Consider the following 23,782-nt stretch of genomic DNA (forward strand, 5'->3'; position numbering starts at 1 on the left):
CATTTTCTTCAGTTAAGTTTAGGCATCTATTTTAATTGATGACCTTGAATTTTTACTACTCCATGATCACATTTTGGTTCATTTAAAATCTCAAAGTCACATATCCACTGTGTAACACTCACATGCACTACAGGGTAAATTATACCTGGATCTTTTTTTTCCACACAACTCTTCCTGAACTGTGTAACTTCAAAGCCAGTTTTGGGAAAGTTGACTCTAAGAGCTCTGATCACTATGTCACTTGATGTATGTCCTGGCCAGTACACCAGGGGGCGCTCCAAGCCATTTCTGTGAGTCTGCAGCTATGAGATCTGAGTGCCTTGGCACTTCCAGGTGCTTTCTGCTCAGGGTTCCCAGCTATGACTTCCCACCCGCAAGCCCCACACAACCCTTCCTCTGATCACGCACCAGTCTCCCTCAGGCACAGGAAGCTGACCCAGGTCCCAGAGGTGATCAGAGCATTGTGGGGGGTGGAGCGGAAGACGGTCATTTGCATGAAAGGCCCCTCCCCCACTCCGGGTATGAAAAGGGGAAGGAGCGGTGTGGGGACGCTCTGCTCAGCTGTGGGGCCACAGAAGGCAGGACGCCGTGACATGTCCACCATGGCCTGGTCCCCTCTGCTCCTCACCCTGATCTCTCTCTGCACAGGTGACTGGATGCGGGGACAGGGGAGGGGTCTTGGGAAGACACACATGCTGTGTTCCCCGCTATCGTGCCTGGACCCCCGAGTCACCATCTCTGTCTCTCTCCCTTCCAGGATCCTGGGCCCAGGCTGTGCTGACTCAGCCGTCCTCCGTGTCCGGGTCCCTGGGCCAGAGGGTCTCCATCACCTGCTCTGGAAGCAGCAGCAACGTTGGGCGTGGCAATTATGTGGGCTGGTACCAACAGATCGAAGGATCGGCCCCCAGAACCCTCATCTATGGTGCGACCAGTCGAGCCTCGGGGGTCCCCGACCGATTCTCCGGCTCCAGGTCTGGGAACACAGCCACCCTGACCATCAGCTCGCTCCAGGCTGAGGACGAGGCGGATTATTTCTGTGCAGCTGCTGACAGTAGTAGCAGTAATGGCACCGTGCTCCAGGCCGGGGGGGAAGTGAGACAAAAACCTGCCCTCCCTCAAGTCACGGGCCTCCCGGGCTGAAGCATCTTCTGCCAGTGCAGACACTTCTGTTGTTTGTTTGATTTTAAATGGACGTCTGAGCCCCACACCAGGAAATTGGTCGGGAAATCCTTTCAGTTCTGCTTCATTCTGTGCCCTCACCAAGGCTTTGCTTTCAGCAACCACATTTTATATGATTATCTGAAGTTGAGCAGAAGGCCCTGAATGCCAGAGCCAGGTCTTGGCAGACAGACTCCATGACGGTCAGGTCAGAACCAGAGAGACAGCATACAGCTGTGGCTGATTCAGGACACTTCAGCTCCTTGGCCGTCCCTGGGCTGAGCTGAGGTCCAGGATGCTGCTCCTGCCTTTCCTGTGACCACCTCTCAGGCTTCCTCAGAGCTCCAAGCCTGTGGGGAATAGACCAGGACTCCTGTCTCACCGGGGGAGGTGGGGCAGCCCAGGGGCTTCCTGCTCAGGCTCTGCTGGAACTTCTGCTCCTGCTCCACCCTGGGTCCAGGCCATCGGGGGGTCTGCCCTAGCATGGTGGCTTCTCCTCTCCCCTCTGTCTTCAAAGTCCCTCCAGCAGCCCATTCCCAGGAGAGGGTCTCAAAGGACACAGAAAATCTGTCTCCCCATTACTTGGGACACAGGGTTTGTTAGTTCTCTATCTCAGTGTTCGAGGTGGGGGTCTGTCAGCACATCTCAGCCCTGGGAGGCCCCCAAGCCCTCGGCCCTCTCTCCTGCACAGGGAGCAGATCCTGCTCTGAGCCTCCTCTGTCCCCTCGTGGTGTTTGGGGCTCAGGCAGTGGGGACTCAGCCAGGGTTGGTGACTCCATGGACTCTCAGCCACACTCACCTGCCTGGGAACAGCAACACTGTTCGCACTAAGGGGGCAACTTGGCTGCCGTGTCAGTCGTGCTGAGTCCCAAGCTCTGAGCACAGGAGTCACAACCCGCCCGCAGGGTCTCAGCGAGGCTGGCGGGCTCCAGGTCGGGTGGGGCCGCCTGACCATCTCTGGGCCCAGTCCGAGGACGAGGCTGATTGTTCTTGCTCAGCTGGGATTCAGCCCTGGTGCTCACAGGAGGCCTCACTCAGGGGGAAGTGACCCAACCCTGAGCTCCCGGCCTCACCCGCACGTGGGGTCACGGAGCACAGGTCACATGCCTCTGTCCTGCTCCCTGTCACTGCCCTTTCACACACACATGCGGGGTCTGCACATTGGCTGCCTGGGCTGTGGGGCCACAGTTAACAGTGATGTATTTTGTAATAAGTGGCATTATTCCTTCTAATTCTCCCTTTTCCCTTAAGCCTTAAATTTGCCCTAGCCTCAATATTCATACACTCCAAATGAGATATTTTCCACTGTATCAGAGGACACTTGCTAATAGCCTCCATATCAAGCAGTGAGGATCTCTGGCTGGTGGAATCGGGCCTCAGACACAGCTACTGAGCAAGGAACAGAATTATCGCACGTTGTGGGAAGCGGACACTGTAGCAGCAGCTCAGAAATGGACATAAAGTCGTACTTCATTTCACACGGTGAGAATAAGAACATGTGGCCGTACTTCACCACTTACTGCAGAGGTTTTCACCCCAAACCTCCTCAGCTGCTTTTCTTAGTCCTTCCGTTCCTTCTGAGGTCATTTAGGGGAAGGGAGTTTAGAATACTCCATGACAATCACACCATCTTGTCAGACACGTGCTCATTTTCAGATCCGCTCAGGAGTCATGAGTCTCTGTTATTTTCATTTGGTATTTTGGAGAATCTTAATTTCATAGTTGTATTAATGGCAACCGACTCCAGTATTCTTGCCTGGAGAATCCCATGGACAGAAGAACCTCGTGGGCTACAGTCCATGGGGTCGAAAGAGTCGGACATGACTGAGTGACTTTCACTATTGTTAACCTAAGTTGTAAGTATATTGAGTCCACCCCCGTGTATTGATGGTTTCTCTCACCACAGAATAGCTGATGCCCTGGTGCTGCTGTGGGTGTCAACATTGGATCAGCAGCCCTGAACCGAGGATTCCTGTGACCGGCAATCAGGGCCTGTGTGTGGAGAGATCCCTGTCCCTTCACAGACCGCAGGTGACTCTGTGGCTCCCTGCACCCTGAGCAGTGACATCAGTGTTGGCCACTCTGCTGTTACTGGAACCAGCAGAAGCCAGAGAGCCCTCCTCGATCCTCTGGTCCTACCATTCAGACTCCAGTAAGAACCAGGCTCCAGGGTCCCCACAGGTTTTCTGGATACAAAGATGCCTTGGCCAACGTGGGGCTCCTGCTCGTCTCTGGCTGCAGCCTGAGGATGAGGCTGACTCTGACCGTGCAGGCTGGTGCAACAGGGCTTCTCACAGTGACACAGGTAGACGGGAAACTGGGACAAGAGCCTCAGCCTGTCAGGGGCTTGTTCTTAGAGAACTGTCAATTCTTAAATAATACCCCAGAATCAATTAATTCCTAAGGTATGTTCTGGTTCATAATAAGTCTACTCCCAGTTGTACAGTCAGTTTTGCTGAAGTTTCAGAAAATGAAAACAATTTCTGATACCACTGAAGTGCACCGTGATCATCCGTGTGATCAAGGAAGCCGTGGAGCTGAGCTCCCTTACTTAAGATCAGGAGCAGGAGGCTTGCCCAGATGCACCTTCAGCAGAGTCCTTGCACCATCCCAGCAGGCAGATCGTCCCCCAGGGTTTGAACCCTGCTCCTGAAGGGGCAGAGCAGAGAGCGTGAGGAGTGAGGGGCACCGGTGATACATCACAGAAGGCAGGAAACCCTGGGTGGTTCTCCTGACCCACAGGTGCTGGCTCTGTCCTGCCCTCTGCTCCACTCCTCTCCACACCATTGGAGCATTTCCTACTTCAGGGCTGTGGTGGTCTGTGGACTGTCAGGAGCAGGGGCTCCCCAAGATGTGTCCGTGTCCCTCTGCTTGTGACGCCCCCAATGAGCTCAGATCCAAGGGCCCCACGGCCTGTAGAAGGAACAGCAGTGAAACGGGGATCACCATGGCAATGATGACAAGGGATTCCAGGCAAAGTCCCTGCCTTTGTGACTGATGACAGAGGTGAGACACTCAGGGGTTCGCCCTGTTCTCTGCCCCCTGGTGGGTCCTCACGCCCTCCTGGATCCCTCTGGACCCCAGCCTGGTGAGGAGGCTGGTCATCACTGTCACACGGCTCATCACTAACCACAGCCACAGGGAATCCCCGTGCGATGGGGATGTCTGATGAAAGCTGGCCCTGTGCTCCCATGTCGGTCGTATCACTGCCCTGACCCTGACTGTGACGTCCCCAGTGCTGGTTCAGGTCTCTGCTGTCACTTGTGCTATTACATCCAGGCAGTCTCACCTCCTCATCCAGGTCCATCATTATGGGGTCCACGAAACTGTCTCTTTTTCTGTCTGGTCTCCAAATACAAGCAGAATGCCCAGGTGCCCAGATACACATGGTCCCTCACAGGTAGTGGGCAGGATGTCGAGGAAGCAGAAGCCCAGCATCTGTGCCCTGGAGCCCCAGGGGGCCTCTCCCACCCCCTGCATGTCCCTCTCCTGCTCCAGGCTTTGTGCTCTGCCCTGAACCCTGACCCTTAGGGAAGCTGGGTGCCTCCCTTTCCACGGGGATTGCTGCCTGAAGAGCCCTCCTCTCCAGGTACTGGGAGACCCTCCCCATTGGGATGTGGCTCTCAGACTCCTCACTTGCTCATTTCCTCCTCTTTTGCCTCATGATCTCTCCCCTTTTTCCCTCCCTGCTTCCTTGTTTGAGATGATATTGGATAAATGTCACTATTTTGGACACAGACCTTATAAACCCACCTCCATTAAATCTATGGATTCTAACAATTGAAGGTTAGAACGTTAGACTTCACCATGTCCAATGAAGATCAGGTAATGGTCATAAGGGTTTCTCACCAAGATGAAACCCTTGTCTGGGATGGGTTTCTCAGCCCAGGCAAGGATGAGATTCCCATTTATAGGCATAATCTTTTATATCAAATGTTTAATATTGAAAGATTATAAATTTAGACTAAAAACATCTTTAAATATCTGAGTCAAAAAAACGTACTGTGAGGACCATGATCAAGGGTAAATGAGAACCTCTGGAAGTGACCAAGAAGAGCTTTGTTGTTCCTGAGAGCCTCCTATTCTCTTTGCAAAGAGAGAAATAAGAGCAGAGCCATGCAGTGTGGGCTGGGAAGGTCGCGGGAGGCCCTGCAAATTCAGCCTTGACTATTTATCAACCTGGGAAGGAAGCTCAGACAGAATCCTGACCAGGCACCACCCACGGGCATGCTGGGAGTTTGAACCCTGGAAACTCAGGTTCGGGTGGTTGTGTTCTGGCAGTGAACCCACGAGCTAGGCGGAGCAAACTCAGACATCAGGGAATCCTGAAATTCGTTAGTGTATTAGCATACCATTGAGGGGTCTGAGGTCATACAGTTCAGTTCAGTTCAGTCGCTCAGTCGTGTCCAACTCTTTGTGACCCCATGTATCGCATCACGCCAGGGCTCCCTGTCCATCACCAACTCCCGGAGTTCACCCAAACTCATGCATTGAGTCTGTGATGCCATCCAGCCATCTCATCCTCTGTCGTCCCCTTCTCCTCCTTCCCCAATCCCTCCCAGCATCAGGGTCTTTTCCAATGAGTCAACTCTTCACATGAGGTGGCCAAAGTATTGGAGTTTCAGCTTCAGCATTAGTCCTTCCAGTGAACACCCAGGACTGGTCTCCTTTAGGATGGACTGGTTGGATCTCTCATTAGGTACCTGGAAAAATCAATGACCAGGCCCAAACTAGACGAAGGAACTCATTCTACTGCCCTGGGCAGTGACATCAGGAAGACCCAGCTGCAAGTGTGAGAAAGCCCTTCCAGGAGGCTGTGGTGTGAAGTCGGGGAGGAGGAGGTCTGAGTCCAGCAGGGGGCTGGACTCTCTTAATTCTTTCTTAACTCTCTGGTCCTTAGAGCCCAGGGTCCTGGCCAGGCAGGCTGGCACCTCCTCCCTTGGCTCTTGCCCATGTGGGCAGCAGGGTCCTCACTGGAGGGTGATGTCCTACACCTGGGCCCCCAGGTGACATGGCAGCTCTCAGCTCAGAGACACAGGCTTGCCTCTCAGTTCCTGCTGCTCTGTTGTGGGGTCAGGGCCCAGACCTGAAATCCAACTGAGGACAGAGGGACGGTCATACAACAAGAATGAACTTCCTTCAGGAAACTCGACCTCCAGGGATACCTGGACAGGGGATGAGAGACTCCTGCAGAGGCTGCCCCATTGCCCACAGAACGCCCGGGTGTTCCCCGTGGAGGAGGGATGCGGGCAAGGACCCTCTGTCACCATCTGTGTCATTTAAAAACGTTCCCTGTTGGGTTACTTGGCAATTTCAACATTTTGAAGTGAACTATGGAAACTGACATTGTGTCAGTTTTTGTGGCTTCCTTACTCGTTCCTTCCCATTATATTAATACTTTGTTAACACTTGTAACATGAAATATATGAAATCAGAAGTTCAGCCAAACTGTCATCAATATGTTCATATAATAAGAAAAGAATTCAGTAGGAATACATAATAACCCCTTGCACCCCTCCCTCTCCCTGCAGCCTCTTCTGTTCCTCTCTTGCTCTTTCCTAAGAGCACCCCTCTAATCCATGACTTTCCTCCCCAATCCTGGGCTCCTCTCTACAACCCTTCACCAGTGACCTCCTCCTCCAGATCAACGTCACTCTATCAGGTCATGGGTCGGTTTCCAGGCTTCCTTGACCAGACGCTCACTTCCTTGTCCTCCCTTGCAACCTCTCTAGCCCTCCTACCAGAGAAGCCTCAGGTCTCCAGACTTCAGGTGTGACCCCAGCTCATCCCCTCCCGGCCAGGGCTGTCACTGCTGCCTTACCTGGACCTCCTTTCACTCAGCTTATCTTCCTATGGTCACTTCTGAGTGTCCGAGGTCAGCAGACCTGACCTGTCACGCACGTTCCCTCAACTCAGCTCTGAACTGACCTATGGCTCCCATACCTCAGCCTGCCCTGTTTTCACAGGCTGCTCAGAGATAAGCACTCCCCGGTGGAGAGGCAATATGTGGCAGAAAGAGCTGGTTCTGGCCCTGCCTCACTCAAAGTCCAAACAAGTTAGGAATACAAATATCTTTGTAGAAATATTTTTACTGGATAATTAAAATTTCCTAGGATACCTATGAAGTCAATTAAAAAGAACTTTTTAATAAAAAAGAACTTACAATCATAATTAGTTTTCCAAAACTGTACCCTTGTGAATGAAAAATTAAGAGAGAACATACATTTTCCATCAGTTTAATTCATGCACAGATTTTAAGGAATGACTGTAGATTTTCACTAATCCATTACCACATTTGGTTTGTTTAAAATCTCACACACGCGGAGTGTAACACCTCACCAGTGCAGGGCAGGCTACAGTCAACCGTTCTCTTCCAACCAATCACTTCGACCTCTTCCTTCTCTAACCTGCTATTTGGGATGGTTGGTCCTAACAGCTATTATGTATCAGGATCCCTGGGAACACACGCTGCTCAGAGCCCTTCAGAGTCTCAATACAAACTGCTAGGAGCATCACCAGGCCTGCTCCCTGCAGCCGGTGCCCTGTGCCTGCAGGACAGACGCCGAGGAGGGGCCACTTCATAAGACAGGCCATGGGACAGGGTCCAGAGTGTGGAAGGCTTCACACACAGTAAGTTGTGTTCAGTTCAGTAGCTCAGTCATGTCCGACTCTTTGCGACCCCATGAACTGCAGCATGCCAGGCTTCCCTGTCCATCACCAACTCCTGGAGTTTACTCAAACTCATGTCCATTGAGTTGGAGATGCCATCCAACCATCTCATCCTCTGTCATCTGCTTTTACTCCTTTCCTCAATCTTCCCCAGCATCAGGGTCTTTTCAAATGAGTCAGTTCTTCGCATCAGGTGGCCAAAGTATTGGAGATTCAGCTTCAGTATCAGTCTGTCCAATGAATATTCAGGACTGATTTCCTTTAGGATGGACTGGTTGGATCTCCTTGCAGTCCCAATGGACTCTCAAAAGTCTCCTCCAACACCAGAGTTCAAAAGCATCATTTCTTTGGTGCTCAGCTGTCTTTATAGTCCAACTCTCAACTTTTCCATGACTACTGGAAAAACCATAGCTTTGACTAGACAGACCTGTGTTGGCAAAGTAATGTATCTGCTTTGTAATATGCTGTCTAGGTTGGTCATAGCTTTTCTTCCAAGGAGCAAGCGTCTTTTAATTTCATGGCTGCAGTCCCCATCTGCAGTGATTTGGAGCCCAGAAGTGAAGTCTGCCAGTTTCCACTGTTTCCCCATCTATTTGCCATGAAGTGATGGGACCTGATGCCATGATCTTAGTTTTCTAAATGTTGGGTTTTAATCCAACTTTTTCACTCTCCTCTTTCGCTTTCATCCAGAAGCTCTTTAGTTCAAATACACAGTAAAGATGCAGGCATTTAGGAATGCTGAGTCCCCCCTCAGGCCTCTCTCCACACCTTCACCCCCTCCTCAGAGAACTGCCCCCGCTTCCTCAGGGCTGAGGGGACACACAGAGGAAGGAGGGCTCTACCCGCCAGGGAGGAGGCCCACAGAGGAGGGACCCTGCTGTCCTGCACAGAAGGAGACCCACCTTCCTGCTCCAGGGCCGGCACTGCCCTGACCTGTTCCTGATCTGAGAGGAATTTGTATCTCAGATGCCCCTCGGTCCTGACCCCTGAGCAGTCATGGAATCCATGGACAGATTCATCCTGAGGATTTGAGGGGAGCCCATGATGGCCCTGAGCTTGGGGGACACAGAAGGGGCACCTGGCCTGGTGCTAAAGAGGGGACAGCGCACAGAGCAGGAGGCAGGATCTGTCCTTGAGGGCTCTGCTCTCCAGGTCACAGGATGTGTGTCTGGGCCTGGACAAGGGGCAGGGGGTGCTCGGGGTCCATTTCTGAAGCTGGGTGGTGGGAGGCAGAGCTGGGCCCCCCGACAGAGCTCCCTAACAAGGCCTGGTGGCCTCTGCTCAGGGCTCCCAGCTGTGACTCCCACTCCTGAGACCCACAGAGCCCTACCCCTGACAACTCTCTGGCCACTGTCAGGCATAGAGACCTGGCCCGGGGCCTGGGAGGGTCAGTGTGATGCACGGGATCCTTTGCATGAAAGGACCCTCCCCCTCTCAGGGTATGAAGAGGGGAAGGAACGGTGTGGGGACACTCTGCTCAGCTGTGAGGCTACAGAAGGCAGGACACACTGACTGTGTCCACCATGCCCTGGTCCCCTCTGCTCCTCACCCTGGTCGCTCTCTGCACAGGTGACTGGATGTGGGGACAGGGGAAGGGCCCTGGGAAGACTCACAGGCCCTACTCCCTGCTCTCCTGTCAGGACTCCAGAGTCACCATGTCTGTCTCTCCCCCTTCCAGGATCCTGGGCCCAGGCTATGCTGACTCAGCCGCCCTCCGTGTTCAGGACTTTGGGTCAGAGGGTTACCCTCTCCTTCACTGGAAGGAGCAGCAACACTGGGGGTCTTTATGTGAGCTGGTACCAACAGCTCCCAGGAAAGGCCCCTAGACTCCTGACATATGAAAATAGCAAACGACCCCAGGGGTCCCAGATCGATTCTCTGGCTCCAAGTCTGGCAACTCAGCCTCTCTGACCACCTCAGTTCATGCTGAGGACGACACTGATTATTACTGTTTCTCATGGGCTGACGGCTTGAAAGTTTGCACAGTGCTTCAGGCCAGAGAGGAGGAGACAAAAACCTGCTTCCCCCACAGCCATGGGGCTCCCGGGGCAAGGTGTTTGCCCCTCCTTTCCTGGAGTCCCTGAGACCACGGAACCCAGCAGACTGAGTGTGCCCTGACTGCAGCACAGCTGCCCCCTCAGTTCGACTCCCCTCCCTAGGCCAGCGGCACACAAGGGGTGGTCACACGCCCCTGGATGAAGGAGCTGCTCACAGCAGTTGCCCCCGGTTCCCAGGTTGGAGTCAGCAGCACAGAGCAGGGGGATCAGTGCCGCCCTTGCTGGGTCACTGGGCAGCGAACGCACATCCCTGAGCTTCCACCACAGAAGCATCTCCTGTTAAAGGAAAAGGAAATGGAACCCAGAGTTTCTACAAGCAATTTCCACACAGTCCAGGATCCAGTAAAAATCGTCACTTCTATCAAGAACCAGGAAACTAAATAATGAAGGGAAATGAGACGGCATAGACATCACTGAGATGCCTGAGATGATGAAATCAGGTGACAGATGATTTTAGGGACAAATCATCACATCTATTTGATGAGCAAATACAAACACTCCTGGGTCCTAAGGAAAAGGAGACAAATGTAGGAAAAGGAGAAAAAGTACTCAGAATCACCTGAAAATACAATAGAAGAAATCAAAAAGAAGTATCTGTACACTATCAAAGACATGTAATACTTATTGCTATTCAATTCATTCATTTGTTTATTGAAAGAGTGTTTGGTGACAGGAAAAAAGAGCGCCCCTGCTTCCTCTCATAAAACATCCCAGGTGTCGCTAGAGGTAAAGAACCCGCCTGCCAATGCAAGGGACATAAGAGATGTGGGTTCTGTCCCTGGGGTGGGAAGACCCTCTGGAGCAAGAAACGGCAACCCTCTCCAGTGTTCTTGTCTAGAGAATCCCATGGACAGATGAGCCTGGTGGGCTAGAGTCCACGGAGTCGCCAAAGAGTCAGACAGGATTGAGAACCAAGTAACTGAGCAGCATCTTGCTCCCACTCTCACTGCCGTGAACGTTCCCCGGGTGCGTCACCAGGGGGCGCTGTGCACCTGCTCAGAACTGGCAGCCCCTCAACACACCCCCATGGTCCCCTGAGCTGGCCCTGCACCCGGGCTCAGCGGACTGAGTTGGATGTGACAGCAGGTGCTTCCTCTCAGGGGACAGACTCAGAGCCGCGACCCCCAGGCCTCCTCCTGGGAGTGAAGCTGCACCCCGGGCTGAGCACCCAGAATTGGAGGGTGAAGGGATCAGGTGGTCATCACTCCCCACTCTCTTCCCAGAAACAGAGGAGGGGAGGAGCCCCAGAGCCCACCCCGTGCACCCCTCCAGCTCTCCTCAGCCTGCGCCCGCTCCTCCTCATCTCTTTGCTCAGAGCCTGCCCTCCCACTACCCTCATTCATGACTTTCCTCCCAATTCTGGGCCTCGCTCTTTCTACAAACACACACTGTTGACCTCCACAGTGATGACCAAGCTCATGCTCTTAGAAGGTCATGAACGAGTTTCCAGATCTTCCTGCAACGCTCACTTCCTCATCCCCCTCCTTGAACCTCTCTAACCCTTCCTCCCGAGAAGCCTCAGGTTTCCGGCTCTCAGGTGTGACCCCAGCTCGACCCCTCCCTGTTCCACCCCTGGTTCCCCCTCATTTCCCAGGGGATCCTATGATGTGCCTCACCCGCCCCCACCCCCAGCAGCTGATTTATCCCGTGAACATTCACACTCCATCCCGTGTGCCCACTGAGTCAGGAGTCAGGAGGGAAGAGAAACCCTGGTCCTGAGACCAGGGAAATGATTCCTGGCTGAGGAGTGTCTGTGCTCAGCTGCTGTGGGACTGACTTTATGCACAGTGAGCCCGGGAGAAGCTGCTGGGGCCCTGGGCTGGGAAAGCAGACCCTGTCCTGGGGCTCTGCCCCCAGGGCCGTGACTGCTGCTCTGTCTGGACCACACCTAAGTCAGGTTTGATCCCCACGATCACGTCTGAGATTCCTGAGAACAACTGATCTGCCTTGTCATGTCCTGTCCCTCATCTCAGATCTGAGACTGACCCATGGCTCTGATAACTCAGCCTGCCCTGTTTCACAGAAAGAACGTCCTGCTACGACATGAAAATCCTTCAGTGGAGATGCCATACATGTCACAAAGTCTTTAAAATGATCTTATTTAAAGAACAGAATCTAAAAGGAAAATTATGTTTTAGAAATAGTACCATGGCAATAAAAATTAAAATAGAGCCAGAGTCAGACACAATTTGTTGGACTGAACCACAACGTTTTCTTCAGTTAAATTTAGGCATCTATTTTAAGTGAGGCCCTTAGATTTTTACTACTCCATGATCACATTTTGGTTCATTGAAAATCTCAAAATCACACATCCACTGTGTAACACTCACGTGCACTACAGGGTAAGCTACAGTTGGCTGCTGTTTTCCAACCAAACACATCCTGAAGGTATCATTTCAAGACCAGATTTGGGAATGTTGAGTCTAAGACCTCTGATCACCAGGTCAGGATGTGTGTTTGGCCAGGACACCAGGGGGCGTTCCAAGCCCTTTCCTGAGTGTCTGGAGGGGATGACAGCAGAGAAGAGCCCCCTGGTACTTCCTGATGCCTTCTGCTCAGGGCTCCCAGCTGTGACATCCCACCCCCAAGCCCCACGCATCCCTTCCCCAGATCACACACTGGTCTCCCTCAGGCACAGGAAGCTGACCCAGGTCCCAGAGGTGATCAGAGCATTGTGGGGGATGGAGGGGAGGCCAGTCATTTGCATGAAAGGACCCTCCCCCTCTAAGCCTATGAAGAGGGGAAGGAGCGGTGTGGGGACGCTCTGCTCAGCTGTGGGGCCACAGAAGGCAGGACACCGTGACATGTCCACCATGGCCTGGTCCCCTCTGCTCCTCACCCTGATCTCTCTCTGCACAGGTGACTGGATGCGGAGACAGGGGAGGGGTCTTGGGAAGACACACATGCTGTGTTCCCCGCTATCGTGCCTGGACCCCCGAGTCACCATCTCTGTCTCTCTCCCTTCCAGGATCCTGGGCCCAGGCTGTGCTGACTCAGCCGTCCTCCGTGTCCGGGTCCCTGGGCCAGAGCGTCTCCATCACCTGCTCTGGAAGCAGCAGCAACATTGGATATGGTAATTATGTGGGCTGGTACCAACAGATCGAAGGATTGGCCCCCAAAACCCTCATCTATGGTGCGACCAGTCGAGCCTCGGGGGTCCCCGACCGATTCTCCGGCTCCAGGTCTGGGAACACAGCCACCCTGACCATCAGCTCGCTCCAGGCTGAGGACGAGGCGGATTATTTCTGTGCAGCTGCTGACAGTAATAGCGACAATGGCACCGTGCTCCAGGCCGGGGGGAAGTGAGACAAAAACCTGCCCTCCCTCAAGTCACGGGCCTCCCGGGCTGAAGCATCTGCTGCCAGTGCAGACACTTCTGTCGTTTGTTTGATTTAAAATGGGCGTCTGAGCCCCACACCAGGAAATTGGTCTGGGAAACCCTTTCAGTTCTTCTTCATTCTGCCCCCTCACCAAGGCTTTGCTCTCGGCAACCACATTTTATATGAATATCTGAAATTGAGCAGAAGGACCTGAATGCCCGAGGCAGCTCCTGGTGGACAGAGTCCATGATGGTCAGGTCAGAACCAGAGATACAGCGTCCAGCTGTGTCTGATTCAGGACATTTCAGCTCCTTGGCCGGCCCTGGGCTGAGGTGAGGCCCAGGCTGCTGCTCCTGCCTTTCCTGTGACCGCCTCTCACCATGTCCAATGAAGATCAGGTAACGGTCATAAGGGTTTCCTAACCAGAGATGAAACAGAAGCCCAGACCTGGTTGAGATTCCCATTTATAAGTATAATCTTTTATATCAAACATTTAATATAGAAAGATTGTAAAATTAGACTAAAAACATCTTTAAATATCTGAGTAAAAAAGAAGTAGTATGAGAACCATGATGAAGGGTAAATGAGAACCCCTGGAAGTGACCAAGAAGAGATTTGTTGTACCTGAGAGCCTCCCTATACTCTTTGCAAAGAGAAAAATAAGAACAGAGCCATGTAGTCAGCAGGGAAGGCTCTGGGAGGCCTTGCAAATTCAACCTTGATTACCTATCAAGCTGGGAAGGAAACTCAGACAGAATCATGACCAGGCACAACGCACCGGGAATGCTGGGTGTTTGAACCCTGGAAATTCAGGTTCGGGTGGGTGTGTTATGGCAGTGAACCCACGAGCTCAGCAGAGCAAACTCAGACATCAGGGAATCCTGAAATTCATTAGTGTATCAGCATACCATTCAGGGGTCTGAGGTCATTCAGTTCAGTTCAGTTCAGTTCAGTAGCTCAGTCATGCCCGACTCTTTGCGACCCCATGATCACATCACACCAGGCCTCCCTGTCCATCACCAACTCCTGGAGTCCACCCAAACACATGTGCATCTAGGAGGTGATGCCATCCAGCCATCTCATCCTCTGTCATCCCCTTCTCTTCCTGCCCCCAATCCCTCCCAGAATCAGGGTCTTTTCCAATGAATCAACGCTTCGCCTGAGGTGGCCAAAGAATTATAGTTTCAGCTTCAGCATCATTGCTTCCAATGAACACCCAGGACTGGTCTCCTTTATGATGGACTGGTTGGATCTCTCATTAGGTACCGGAAAAATCAATGACCAGGCCCAAACTAGATGAAGGCGACTCATTCTACTGCCCTGGGCGGTGACATCAGGAAGACCCACCTGCAGGTGTGAGAAAGCCCTTCCAGGAGGCTGTGGTGTGAAGTGGGGAAGGAGGAGGTCTGAGTCCAGCAGGGGGCGCTGTGGGTCTGTCCTGAGAGCTCAGGGTCCTGGCCAGGCAGGCTGGCACCTCCTCCCTTGGCTCTTGCCCACGTGGGCAGCAGGGTCCTCACTGGAGGGTGACATCCTGCACCTGGGCCCCAGGGGACACGGCAGCTCTCAGCTCAGAGCCACAGGCTTGCCTTTCAGTTCCTGCTGCTCTGTCGTGGGGTCAGTGCCCAGACCCGACATCCAACCAAGGACAGAGGGACGGTCATACAACAAAAATGAACTTCCTTCAGGAACCTCGACCTCCAGGGATACCTGGACAGGGAATGAGAGACCCCTGCAGAGGCGGCCCCATTGCCCACAGAACGCCCGGGTGTTCCCCGTGGAAGAAGGGTGCAGGCAAGGACCCGCTGTCAACATCTGTGTCATTCAAAAACGTTCCCTGGTGTGTTATTTGGCAGTTTCAGCATTTTGAATTGAAGAACAGAAAGTGATATTGTGTCAGTTTTTGTGGCTCCCTTACTCGTTCCTTCCCGTTATATTAATACTTTATGTTAACACTTGTAACATGAAATATATGAAATCAAAAGTTCAGCCAAACTGTCATCAGTATGTTCATTTAATAAGAAAAGAATTCAGTAGGAATATAAATTTTTCACCTCTATGAGCTGAGGTTCTCAAACAACTCTGACAAAAATCATGTGAATTTTATTAAACAGCTACTTTAGCAGCAATTCTAATATGAATACAAGTAAGAAGAGCATTTACATTTTTATGTCAAAGAAACAAGAATGAACAAGACTTTCCCATCTCTTCCACGCACGTTAACTTGAAATGTCTGACCTCCTTCTCCTCCTCGTTCCCCACACATCCCTCCTCCGTCCCGGGTCCATCGGCTCCACCCAGAACCACAGGGAAGGGAGTTTTACAAGGTCCACGATGCTCACCACACCTACCTGTTCACACACCATGTTTTTCTATTTCTGATGATGAGACATGTGTCCCAACTTTGTTGTGACTGAACTTGCCAGCTGTCATAATTGCATGGCGAGATGGTGACCTTTACCCGTGAAATCCGCAGTTCTATTGAAGGTACTCCACATGGTCATGGCTGTTTACAGCACAGGACGCTGTCACCCTAAGCCTGCCCATGCGGCTCTGCATGCCATTCCCCACCTCCCATCCTGGTCTCCCCACTGCTGGGACTAGAGACAGTTTAAAACAGTGCTTCAAGGGCCACCCCTTACCCTTCACAGCAGACACAGGTCCGGGATTTCCTGCTCAGCTCCGGGCTGGAGGAGGAGGACTGACAGCACCACACAGATGATACACAGGGTTCCCTGAGAAGACAGAGTGCATTCTAAAGACGGGCTCAGGTGTGGGAAAGGCTGGATTATTGCGGCAATAATCCAGAGGAAGACCTAGGAGAACGAAATGGCAACCCACCCCAGTATTCTTGCCTAAAGAATCCCGTAGACAGAGGAGCCTGTCCATGGGGTCGCACAGAGTCCGGCACACCTGAAGCGACTTAGCATGCGTGCGTGCATGCACTGGAGAAGGAAATGGCAACCCACTCCAGCGTTCTTGCCTGGAGAGTCCCAGGGATGGAGGAGCCTGGGGGCTGCCATCTGTGGGGTTGTACAGAGTCGGACATGACTGAAGCAACCTGGCAGCAGCAGCAATAGCAACAGACCGACATGGTCCCCTGAGCTGGCCCTGCTCCTGGGCTCAGCAGCCTGAGGTGGACTGACAGCAGGTGCTTCCTCTCAGGGGACAGACTCAGAGCCGCAGCCCCCAGGCCTCCTCCTGGGAGAGAAGCTGCACCCGGGGCCGAGCACCCAGAACTGGAGGATGAAGGGGTCAGGTGGTCATCAGTCCCCACCCTCTTCCCAGAAACAGGAGGGGAGGAGCCCCCAAAGCCCACCCCGTGCACCCCTCCTGCTCCCCTCATTCATGACTTTCTTCCCAATCCTGGGCCCCTCTCTTTCTACAGACCTACACTGTTGATCTCCATGGTCATGACCCAGCTCACTCTGTCAGAAGATCATGGACGTGTTTCCAGATCTTCCTGAAACACTCACTTCCTCGGCCCCTCCTTGAACCTCTCTAACCCTTTCTGTTCAAGAAGCCTCAGATCTCTGGCTCTTAGGTGTGACCCCTATTCGTCCCCTTCCTGTTCCTCCCCAGATTCCCCTTGTTTCCCAGGGGATCCATGAACCCCTCTAGTAGCCGATTTATTCCCTGAAACCTCACACTCCATCCTGTGTGCCCCTAGGGTGAGGAATCAGGAGGGGAAAGAGCCCTGGTCCTGAGATCTGGAGATGATTCCTGGATGAGGAGTGTCTGTGCCCAGCTGCTTTGGGACTGATTTTATGCACAGTGAGCCCAGGAGAAGCTGCTGGGGCCCTGGGCTGGGAAGGCAAACCCTGTCCTGGGGCTCTACCCCTGGGGCCATGACTGCTGCTCTGTCTGACCATGTCTATGGTCCCGTCTGAGATTCCTGAAAACAGCTGATCTGCCTTGTCATGTCCTGTCCCTCATCTCAGATTTGAGACCGACCGATGGCTCTGATAACTCAGCCTGCCCTGTTTCACAGCGAGAACGTCCTGCTACAACATAAAATCCCCCAGTGGAGATGCCATACATGTCAGAAAGTCTTTAAAATTTATCTTATTTAAAGAACAGAGGCTACAAGGAAAATTATTTAGAAATAGTACCATGGGAATGCCAGAGTTGGACACAGCTTAGTGACTTAACAACAACATTTTCTTCAGTTAAATTTTAGGCATCTATTTTAAGTGAGGACCTTAGATTTATACTACTCCATGAACACATTTTGGTTCATTGAAAATGTCAAAATCACACATCCACTGGGTAACACTCACATGCACTACAGGGTAAGCTACAGTTGGCTGCTGTTTTCCAACCAAACACATCCTGAAGGTATCATTTCAAGACGAGTTTTGGGAATGTTGACTCTAAGAGCTCTATCACCAGGTCAAGGTGTATATTTGGCCAGGTCAGCAGGGGGCGTTCCAAGGCTTTTCCTGAGTGTCTGGAGGGGTGAGAGCAGACACCAGCCCCCTGGTACATCCTGATGCTTTCTGCTCAGGGTTCCCAGCTGTGACATCCCACTCCCAAGCCCCAGGCATCCCTGCCGCAGATCACACACTGGTCTCCCTCAGGCACAGGAAGCTGACCCAGGTCCCAGAGGAGATCAGAGCATTGTGGGGGTGGGGCGGGGAGCACGGTCATTTGCATGAAAGGACCGTCCCCCTCTCAGGGTATGAAGAGGGGAAGAAGCAGTGTGGGGACACTCTGCTAAGTTGTGGGGCCACAGAAGGCAGGATGCCCTGACATGTCCACCATGGCCTGGTCCCCTCTGCTCCTCACGCTGGTCGCTCTCTGCACAGGTGACTGGATGGGGGGACAGGGGAAGGGCCCTGGGAAGACACACAGGCTCTGCTCCCTGCTCTCATGTCTGGACTCCTGAGTCACCATCTCTGTCTCTCCTCCTTCCAAGATCCTGGGCCCAGGCTGTGCTGACTCAGCCGCCCTCCATGTCTGGGTCCCTGGGCCAGAGGGTCACCATCACCTGCTCTGGAAGCAGCAGCAACGTTGGAACTGGCAATTATGTTGGCTGGTACCAAATGATCCCAGGATCGGCCCCCAGAACCCTCATCTACCGTGCTACCAGTCGACTCTTGGGGGTCCCCGACCGATTCTCCGGCTCCAGGTCTGGCAACACAGCGACTCTGGCCATCAGCTTGCTCCAGGCTGAGGACGAGGCAGATTATTTCTGTGCAGCTGGTGACAGCAGTAGCAGTAATGGCACAGTGCTCCAGGCCGGGGGGGGAAGTGAGACAAAAACCTGCTCTTCTCTCAGAGTCGGGGCTCTGGGGGCAGAAACATCCTCTGCAAAGGCAGCTGTTTCATTTGTCTGTTTGGCCTCAGACTGGGTCCAGAATCACACCAGGGAACTTGGTCCAGAAAAATCTGTTCACATCTTTCTTCATTCACCCCTTCTCCAGCTTTCCTTGGCAGCAACACATTGTCTGATTTTCTCCACTTTAGCAGAAATCCCCGGTGCCAAGGGCAGGTGCCCTGGGGTCAGAGTCCATGGTGGGTCAGGTCAGAACCAGAGAAACACAGTAGAGTTCTGTCTGATTCTGGACTCATCAAGCATCCAGTAGGTGTCCTGGTCCCAACAGCTCTCATTCTCTCTGATACTAGTAGTGGACCCTTGGGGATCCCTGCTCCATTTCAGATCTCGGGGTCTCTGCTCATTTTCCAGGTCTCAAATCTGGAGTTCGGGCTCCTTGGCCATCACTGGGCTGAGCTGATGCTCAGGCTGCTGCTCCCTCCTTCCTGTGACAGCCTTTCAGGCTCACCTAGAGCTCCAGGCTTGCGGAACTAGACCAGTTATGGTATGGACTCCTCTCCCTCTGGTGAGATGGGGCCACCCAGCGGCTTCCTGCTCAGCATCTGGCTGGACCTGCTGCTGCTATTACCCTGACTCCAGGTCATCGGGGGTTCTGCCTGGACATGGAGCCTTCTCCTGTCCCCTCCATCCTTAAAGTCCCTCCAGCAGGCCATTCCCAGGAGAAGGTCTCAAAGGAAACAGAAAGTTCATCTCCCCATCACTAGGACACAGCACCTCTTTGCCCTGAAGCTCAGGGGCTGAGGTTGGGGTCTGGCTGAGGTCATCTCAGACCTGAACTCTGACTGGGGAGTCTTTAATCTCCGTCACTGGGGCATCTGCCCTTTCCCAGGAGTTTCTAGAGCGCTGACCCCTCTCATTGGCCCTCAACATGAACGCCTGTGCTTTTTCTTCACAGGGGAGATTTCTTCGGTTACTGCTGCGCCAACAGGGGAGCATCTGAGGTACACCTTACATTTGGGTCTTTTGGAAATACTGCCTCTCCATGGCCCTCACTGCTAAGATCCACCACTGATTCTTCCTGTTCAATATCTTTGTCTAACACTTGCCACATGATGTTGAATTATTGTGGAGATTAAATTCACTTTGCTCCTGATTTGTGGAGTTTCCACAAATTATTGTCACCAGACACCAATATGAGAATAGTTGGTGCTTTTACAATATCACATACCAAGGTCTTGATACATTGATGACTTTTTTCTAAAAATGAAAAAAAAAAAAACAAAAACAAAACCAAAACCAAGACGTGTTCCATGCCTTTCCTTCCCCCATAAGTAGTGGATGCAGTCTGGGGCCATTCTGGTTCCGTAGATGGTCACATGTCCTAGGTCACCCTTTGTGTGGTCATCTTCCGGCCCATGGGCTGCAGACACCACCTCACATTCCCACCTGCCCGTTGCTCGTCACCTGCCCCACAAACAGTAAAACCAGTACCCATCATAACAGGATCGGTTCTGTCTAGGCTCTCCCACAGGGTTACGAGAAGTAATGCTAGAAAACCTGTTGTTTTCCAGTTACTAAAAGCGAAAAAGCAAGAAGGAAACTTTTAAAATTCAATTCAAGATAGTATCAAAAAAATAAAATGCTTAGGAATATGAATAACCCAGTAGGTGAGAGGCTTATAAACTGAAAACAAGAAAACATTGTTGAGAAATTCACACAGTTGTAAATAAATGAAAGGAGCCCTGAGATCACGGGTGGGACAACCTCATATGTGAAGGTGACCTCAGTCCTGCCAGATTGATCTACATGTTCATGGCTGTTACCAAGTCCAAGCTCACTCTGCTCACCTCACGACAGGCCAATGAATCCCAGAGGAAAGGAATATGACTTTATTCGGAAGGTCAGCTGCAAAGAAGTTGGCAGACTAATGTTTCAAAATGACCATGCTCTATGGGGCCTGGATGCTAGCTGCTTTTAGGGATGAGAGATGGGGGAATTGAGGACACAAAGTGAAAAAGACCATTGAACTCTTGCAATGATTCCCTAGAATGGCAACCTCAGGCAGGGGGATACGTTATTTCCTTCTTTCTTACAGTCATTCACAGGTGGGCAGGGTCAGACCATCTCCCTGTGAGCTACCCAAAGGTACTTGGTTTAAGGCTCAGGCAGAGGGAGTAGGGTTCTCTGAAGCAGGCTACTATGTATGATGATGATAACAAACATGACAGAAACAAGGGTTAAAATCATAGAAACAGCTAGAGCGTGCATCAGAATTAACCCTGTATAATTCTGTCAAATTTTACTTCAGAACCACCTAGTTTCTGTCAGATTTTAGCTCAGAATCCCCTAGTTTCTGTCTGATTTTACCACAGAGCCATCTAATTTCTGTCAGAGTTTACCACACAACCCCTTAGTTTCTGTCAGATTTTAACCTCAGTTCAGTTCAGCCACTCAGTCCTGTCTGACATTTTGCGACCCCATGGACTGCATCATGCCAGGCTTCCCTGTCCATCACCAACTCCTGAAGCTTGCTCAAAGTCATGCCCAGTGAGTCGATAATACCATCCAACCACCTGATCCTCTGTCGTCCCCTTCTCCTCCTCAGAAGCCCCATACTATGTCAGATTTACCTAAGGAAAACCTAGTTTCTTTCAGATTTTACCACAGAACCCCTCAGTTTCTGTCAGCGTTTACCCCAGAATCACCCTAGTTTCTCACAGATTTTACCTCAGGAGCCCCTAGTTTCTATCAAATTTTACCACAGAACCAACTAGTTTCTGTCAGATTTTACCCTAGAAGCCCCTAGCTTCTGTTCAGATTTTCCATCAGAAGCCTCTAAATTCTGTCACATTTTACCTTAGTACCCCCTGGTTTCTGTCAGTTTTTACCTCAGAAGCCTCCAGTTTCTGTAACATGTTACCTCCATAGCCTCTGATTTCTGTTAGATTTTACCTAAGAACCCCCTAGTTTCTGTCACATTTTACCAAAACAGTCCCTAGTTTCTCTCACACTATACCTCAGTATCATCTAGTTTCTATCAGATTTTACCTCTGGAGCATGTAATTCTGTCAGATTTTACCTCAGAACCCCCGAGTTTTTGTCAGATTTTATGTCAGAAGCCCCTAGTTTATGTCAGATTTACCACAACACCTGTTATATTCTGTCAGGTTTACCTAAGGAGAACCTAGTTTCTCTCAGATTTTACCACAGAACCCCTTAGTCTCTGTCAAGTCTTACCTCACAACCCCCCTACTTTCTCACAGATTTTACCTCAGGAGCTGGTATCTTCTGTCAGGTTTTACCTCAAAACCCCCTAGTTTCTGACAGATTTTACCTCTGCAGCCCCTATTTTCTGCCACATTTCACCTCAAAATTCCAAGTTTCTGTTAGATATTACCTCAGAACCCCTTCATTTCTGTCAAATTTTACCTCAGAACCCCCTAGTTTCTGTCAGGTTTTTACCTCAGAACCCCCTAGTTTCTGTGAGATTTTCCCTCAGAAACCCCTTGTTTCTGTCAGATTTTACCCCAGAAGCCCCTAGTTTATGTCAGATTTTACCCCAGAAGCACCTAATTCCTGTCAGATTTTACCACAGAATCCCCTAGTTTCTACCAGATTTTACCTCAGAAGACTATAGTTAAATTTTATGTCAGTATCCCTTAGTTTCTGTCAAATTTCACTTCAGAACTGCCTAGTTTCTGTCACATTTTACCACAGAACCCTTTTTTTTCCTGTCAGATTTTTACCACACAACCCCCTAATTTCTGTCAGATTTTACCTCAGAAGCTCATAGTTTCTGTCAGTTATCACCGCAGGAAACCCTCGTTTCTCTCAGGTTCTACCTTGGAACCCTCTAGTTTCTGCCAGATTTGATCTCAGTGATACCTAATTTCTGTCTGATTTTCCTCAGACCACCGCCCCCCTCGACTTTCTGTCAGATTTTAATTCAGAACCCTTAGTTTCTGTCGGATTTTACCTCTGAACACCCTAGTTTTGGTCACATTTCACCTCAGTAATCCCTAGTTTCCTAAGGCCCACTTGACTTCACATTCCAGGATCTGGCTCAAGGTGAATCATCATACCATTGTGATTATCTGGATCGTGAAGATCTTTTTTGTACAGTTCTTCTGTGTATTCTTGACAGCTCTTTGTTAATATCTTCTGCTTCCGTTAGGTCCATACCATTTCTGTCCTTTATTGTGCCCGTGTTTGGATGAAATGTTCCCTTGGCATCTCTAATTTTCTTGAAGAGATCTCTAGTCTTTCCCATTCTATTGTTTTCCTCTATTTCTTTACATTGATCCCCAAGGAAGGCTTTCTTATCTCTCCTTGCTATTCTTTGGAACTCTGCATTCAAATGCATATATCTTTCCTTTTCTGATTTGCCTCTTGCTTCTTTCTTTTCACAGCTATTTGTAAGGCCTCCTCAGACAACCATTTGCCGTTTTGCATTACTTTTTCTTGGGGATGATCTTGAGCCCTGCCTCCTGTACAATGTCACAAACATCCATCCATAGTTCTTCAGGCACTCTATCAGATCTAATCCCTTGACTCTATTTCTCACTTCCACTGTATAATCATAAGGGATTTGATTTAGGTCATAAGTGAATGGTCTAGTGGTTTTCCCTACTTTCTTCCATTTCAGTCTGAATTTGGCAATAAGGAGTTCATGATTTGAGCCACAGTCAGCTTCCGGTCTTGTTTTTGCTGACTATATAGAGCTTCTCCATCTTTAGCTGCAAAGAATATTGGTGTTGGCCATCTGGTGATGGCCATGTGTAAAGGTTTCTCTTGTGTTGCTGGAAGAGGGTGTTTGCTATGACCAGTGTGTTCTCTTGGCAAAATTCTATTAGGCTTTTCCCTGCTTCATCCTGTACTCCAAGACCAAATTTGCCTGTTACTTCAGGTATTTCTTGACTTCCTACTTTTGCATTCCAGTCCCCTATATTGAAAAGGACACCTTTTCTGGGTGTTAGCTCTAGAAGATCTTCTAGGTCTTCATAGAACCATTCAACTTCAGTTTCTTCAGCATTACTGGTTAAGGTGTAGACTTGGATTACTGTGATATTGAATGGTGCCTTGGAAATGAACAGAGATCATTCTATCTGATTTCAAACAACATTGATTATATTATTACTAAAATGAAAAGAAAATATGGCACCATAGCAGGAGGAACAACAAATGATTTGGCAATCATGCCAGCTAAGGCAGCTGACACTGCATCTTGCCAAAATGTATCTCCACACCAGCCATTCAACTTGAAAGACTGGAAGCGACTGTTGGGCCTAAACCTCATTTCTGTG

At 50.9% G+C, this 23,782-nt stretch overlaps 3 gene segments (V, D, J or C); all 3 read left to right on the forward strand.

The window, feature by feature from the left end:
- The first annotated feature begins 602 nt into the window (after positions 1 to 602).
- LOC129629771 (immunoglobulin lambda variable 1-40-like) lies at positions 603 to 2,217 on the forward strand. The segment is given in 3 exon segments: positions 603 to 648; positions 758 to 1,060; positions 2,168 to 2,217. Coding segments are annotated over 3 exon segments (399 nt in total).
- A 10,441-nt stretch (positions 2,218 to 12,658) lies between these two features.
- LOC129629772 (immunoglobulin lambda variable 1-40-like) lies at positions 12,659 to 13,190 on the forward strand. The segment is given in 2 exon segments: positions 12,659 to 12,743; positions 12,853 to 13,190. Coding segments are annotated over 2 exon segments (393 nt in total).
- A 4,773-nt stretch (positions 13,191 to 17,963) lies between these two features.
- On the forward strand, positions 17,964 to 19,479 carry LOC129629773 (immunoglobulin lambda variable 1-40-like). The segment is given in 4 exon segments: positions 17,964 to 18,009; positions 18,119 to 18,415; positions 19,309 to 19,328; positions 19,435 to 19,479. Coding segments are annotated over 4 exon segments (408 nt in total).
- Positions 19,480 to 23,782: the final 4,303 nt, after the last annotated feature.

Source organism: Bubalus kerabau, chromosome 16 (genome assembly GCF_029407905.1).
Source record: "Bubalus kerabau isolate K-KA32 ecotype Philippines breed swamp buffalo chromosome 16, PCC_UOA_SB_1v2, whole genome shotgun sequence".
Classification (NCBI taxonomy): Eukaryota; Metazoa; Chordata; class Mammalia; order Artiodactyla; family Bovidae; genus Bubalus; species Bubalus kerabau.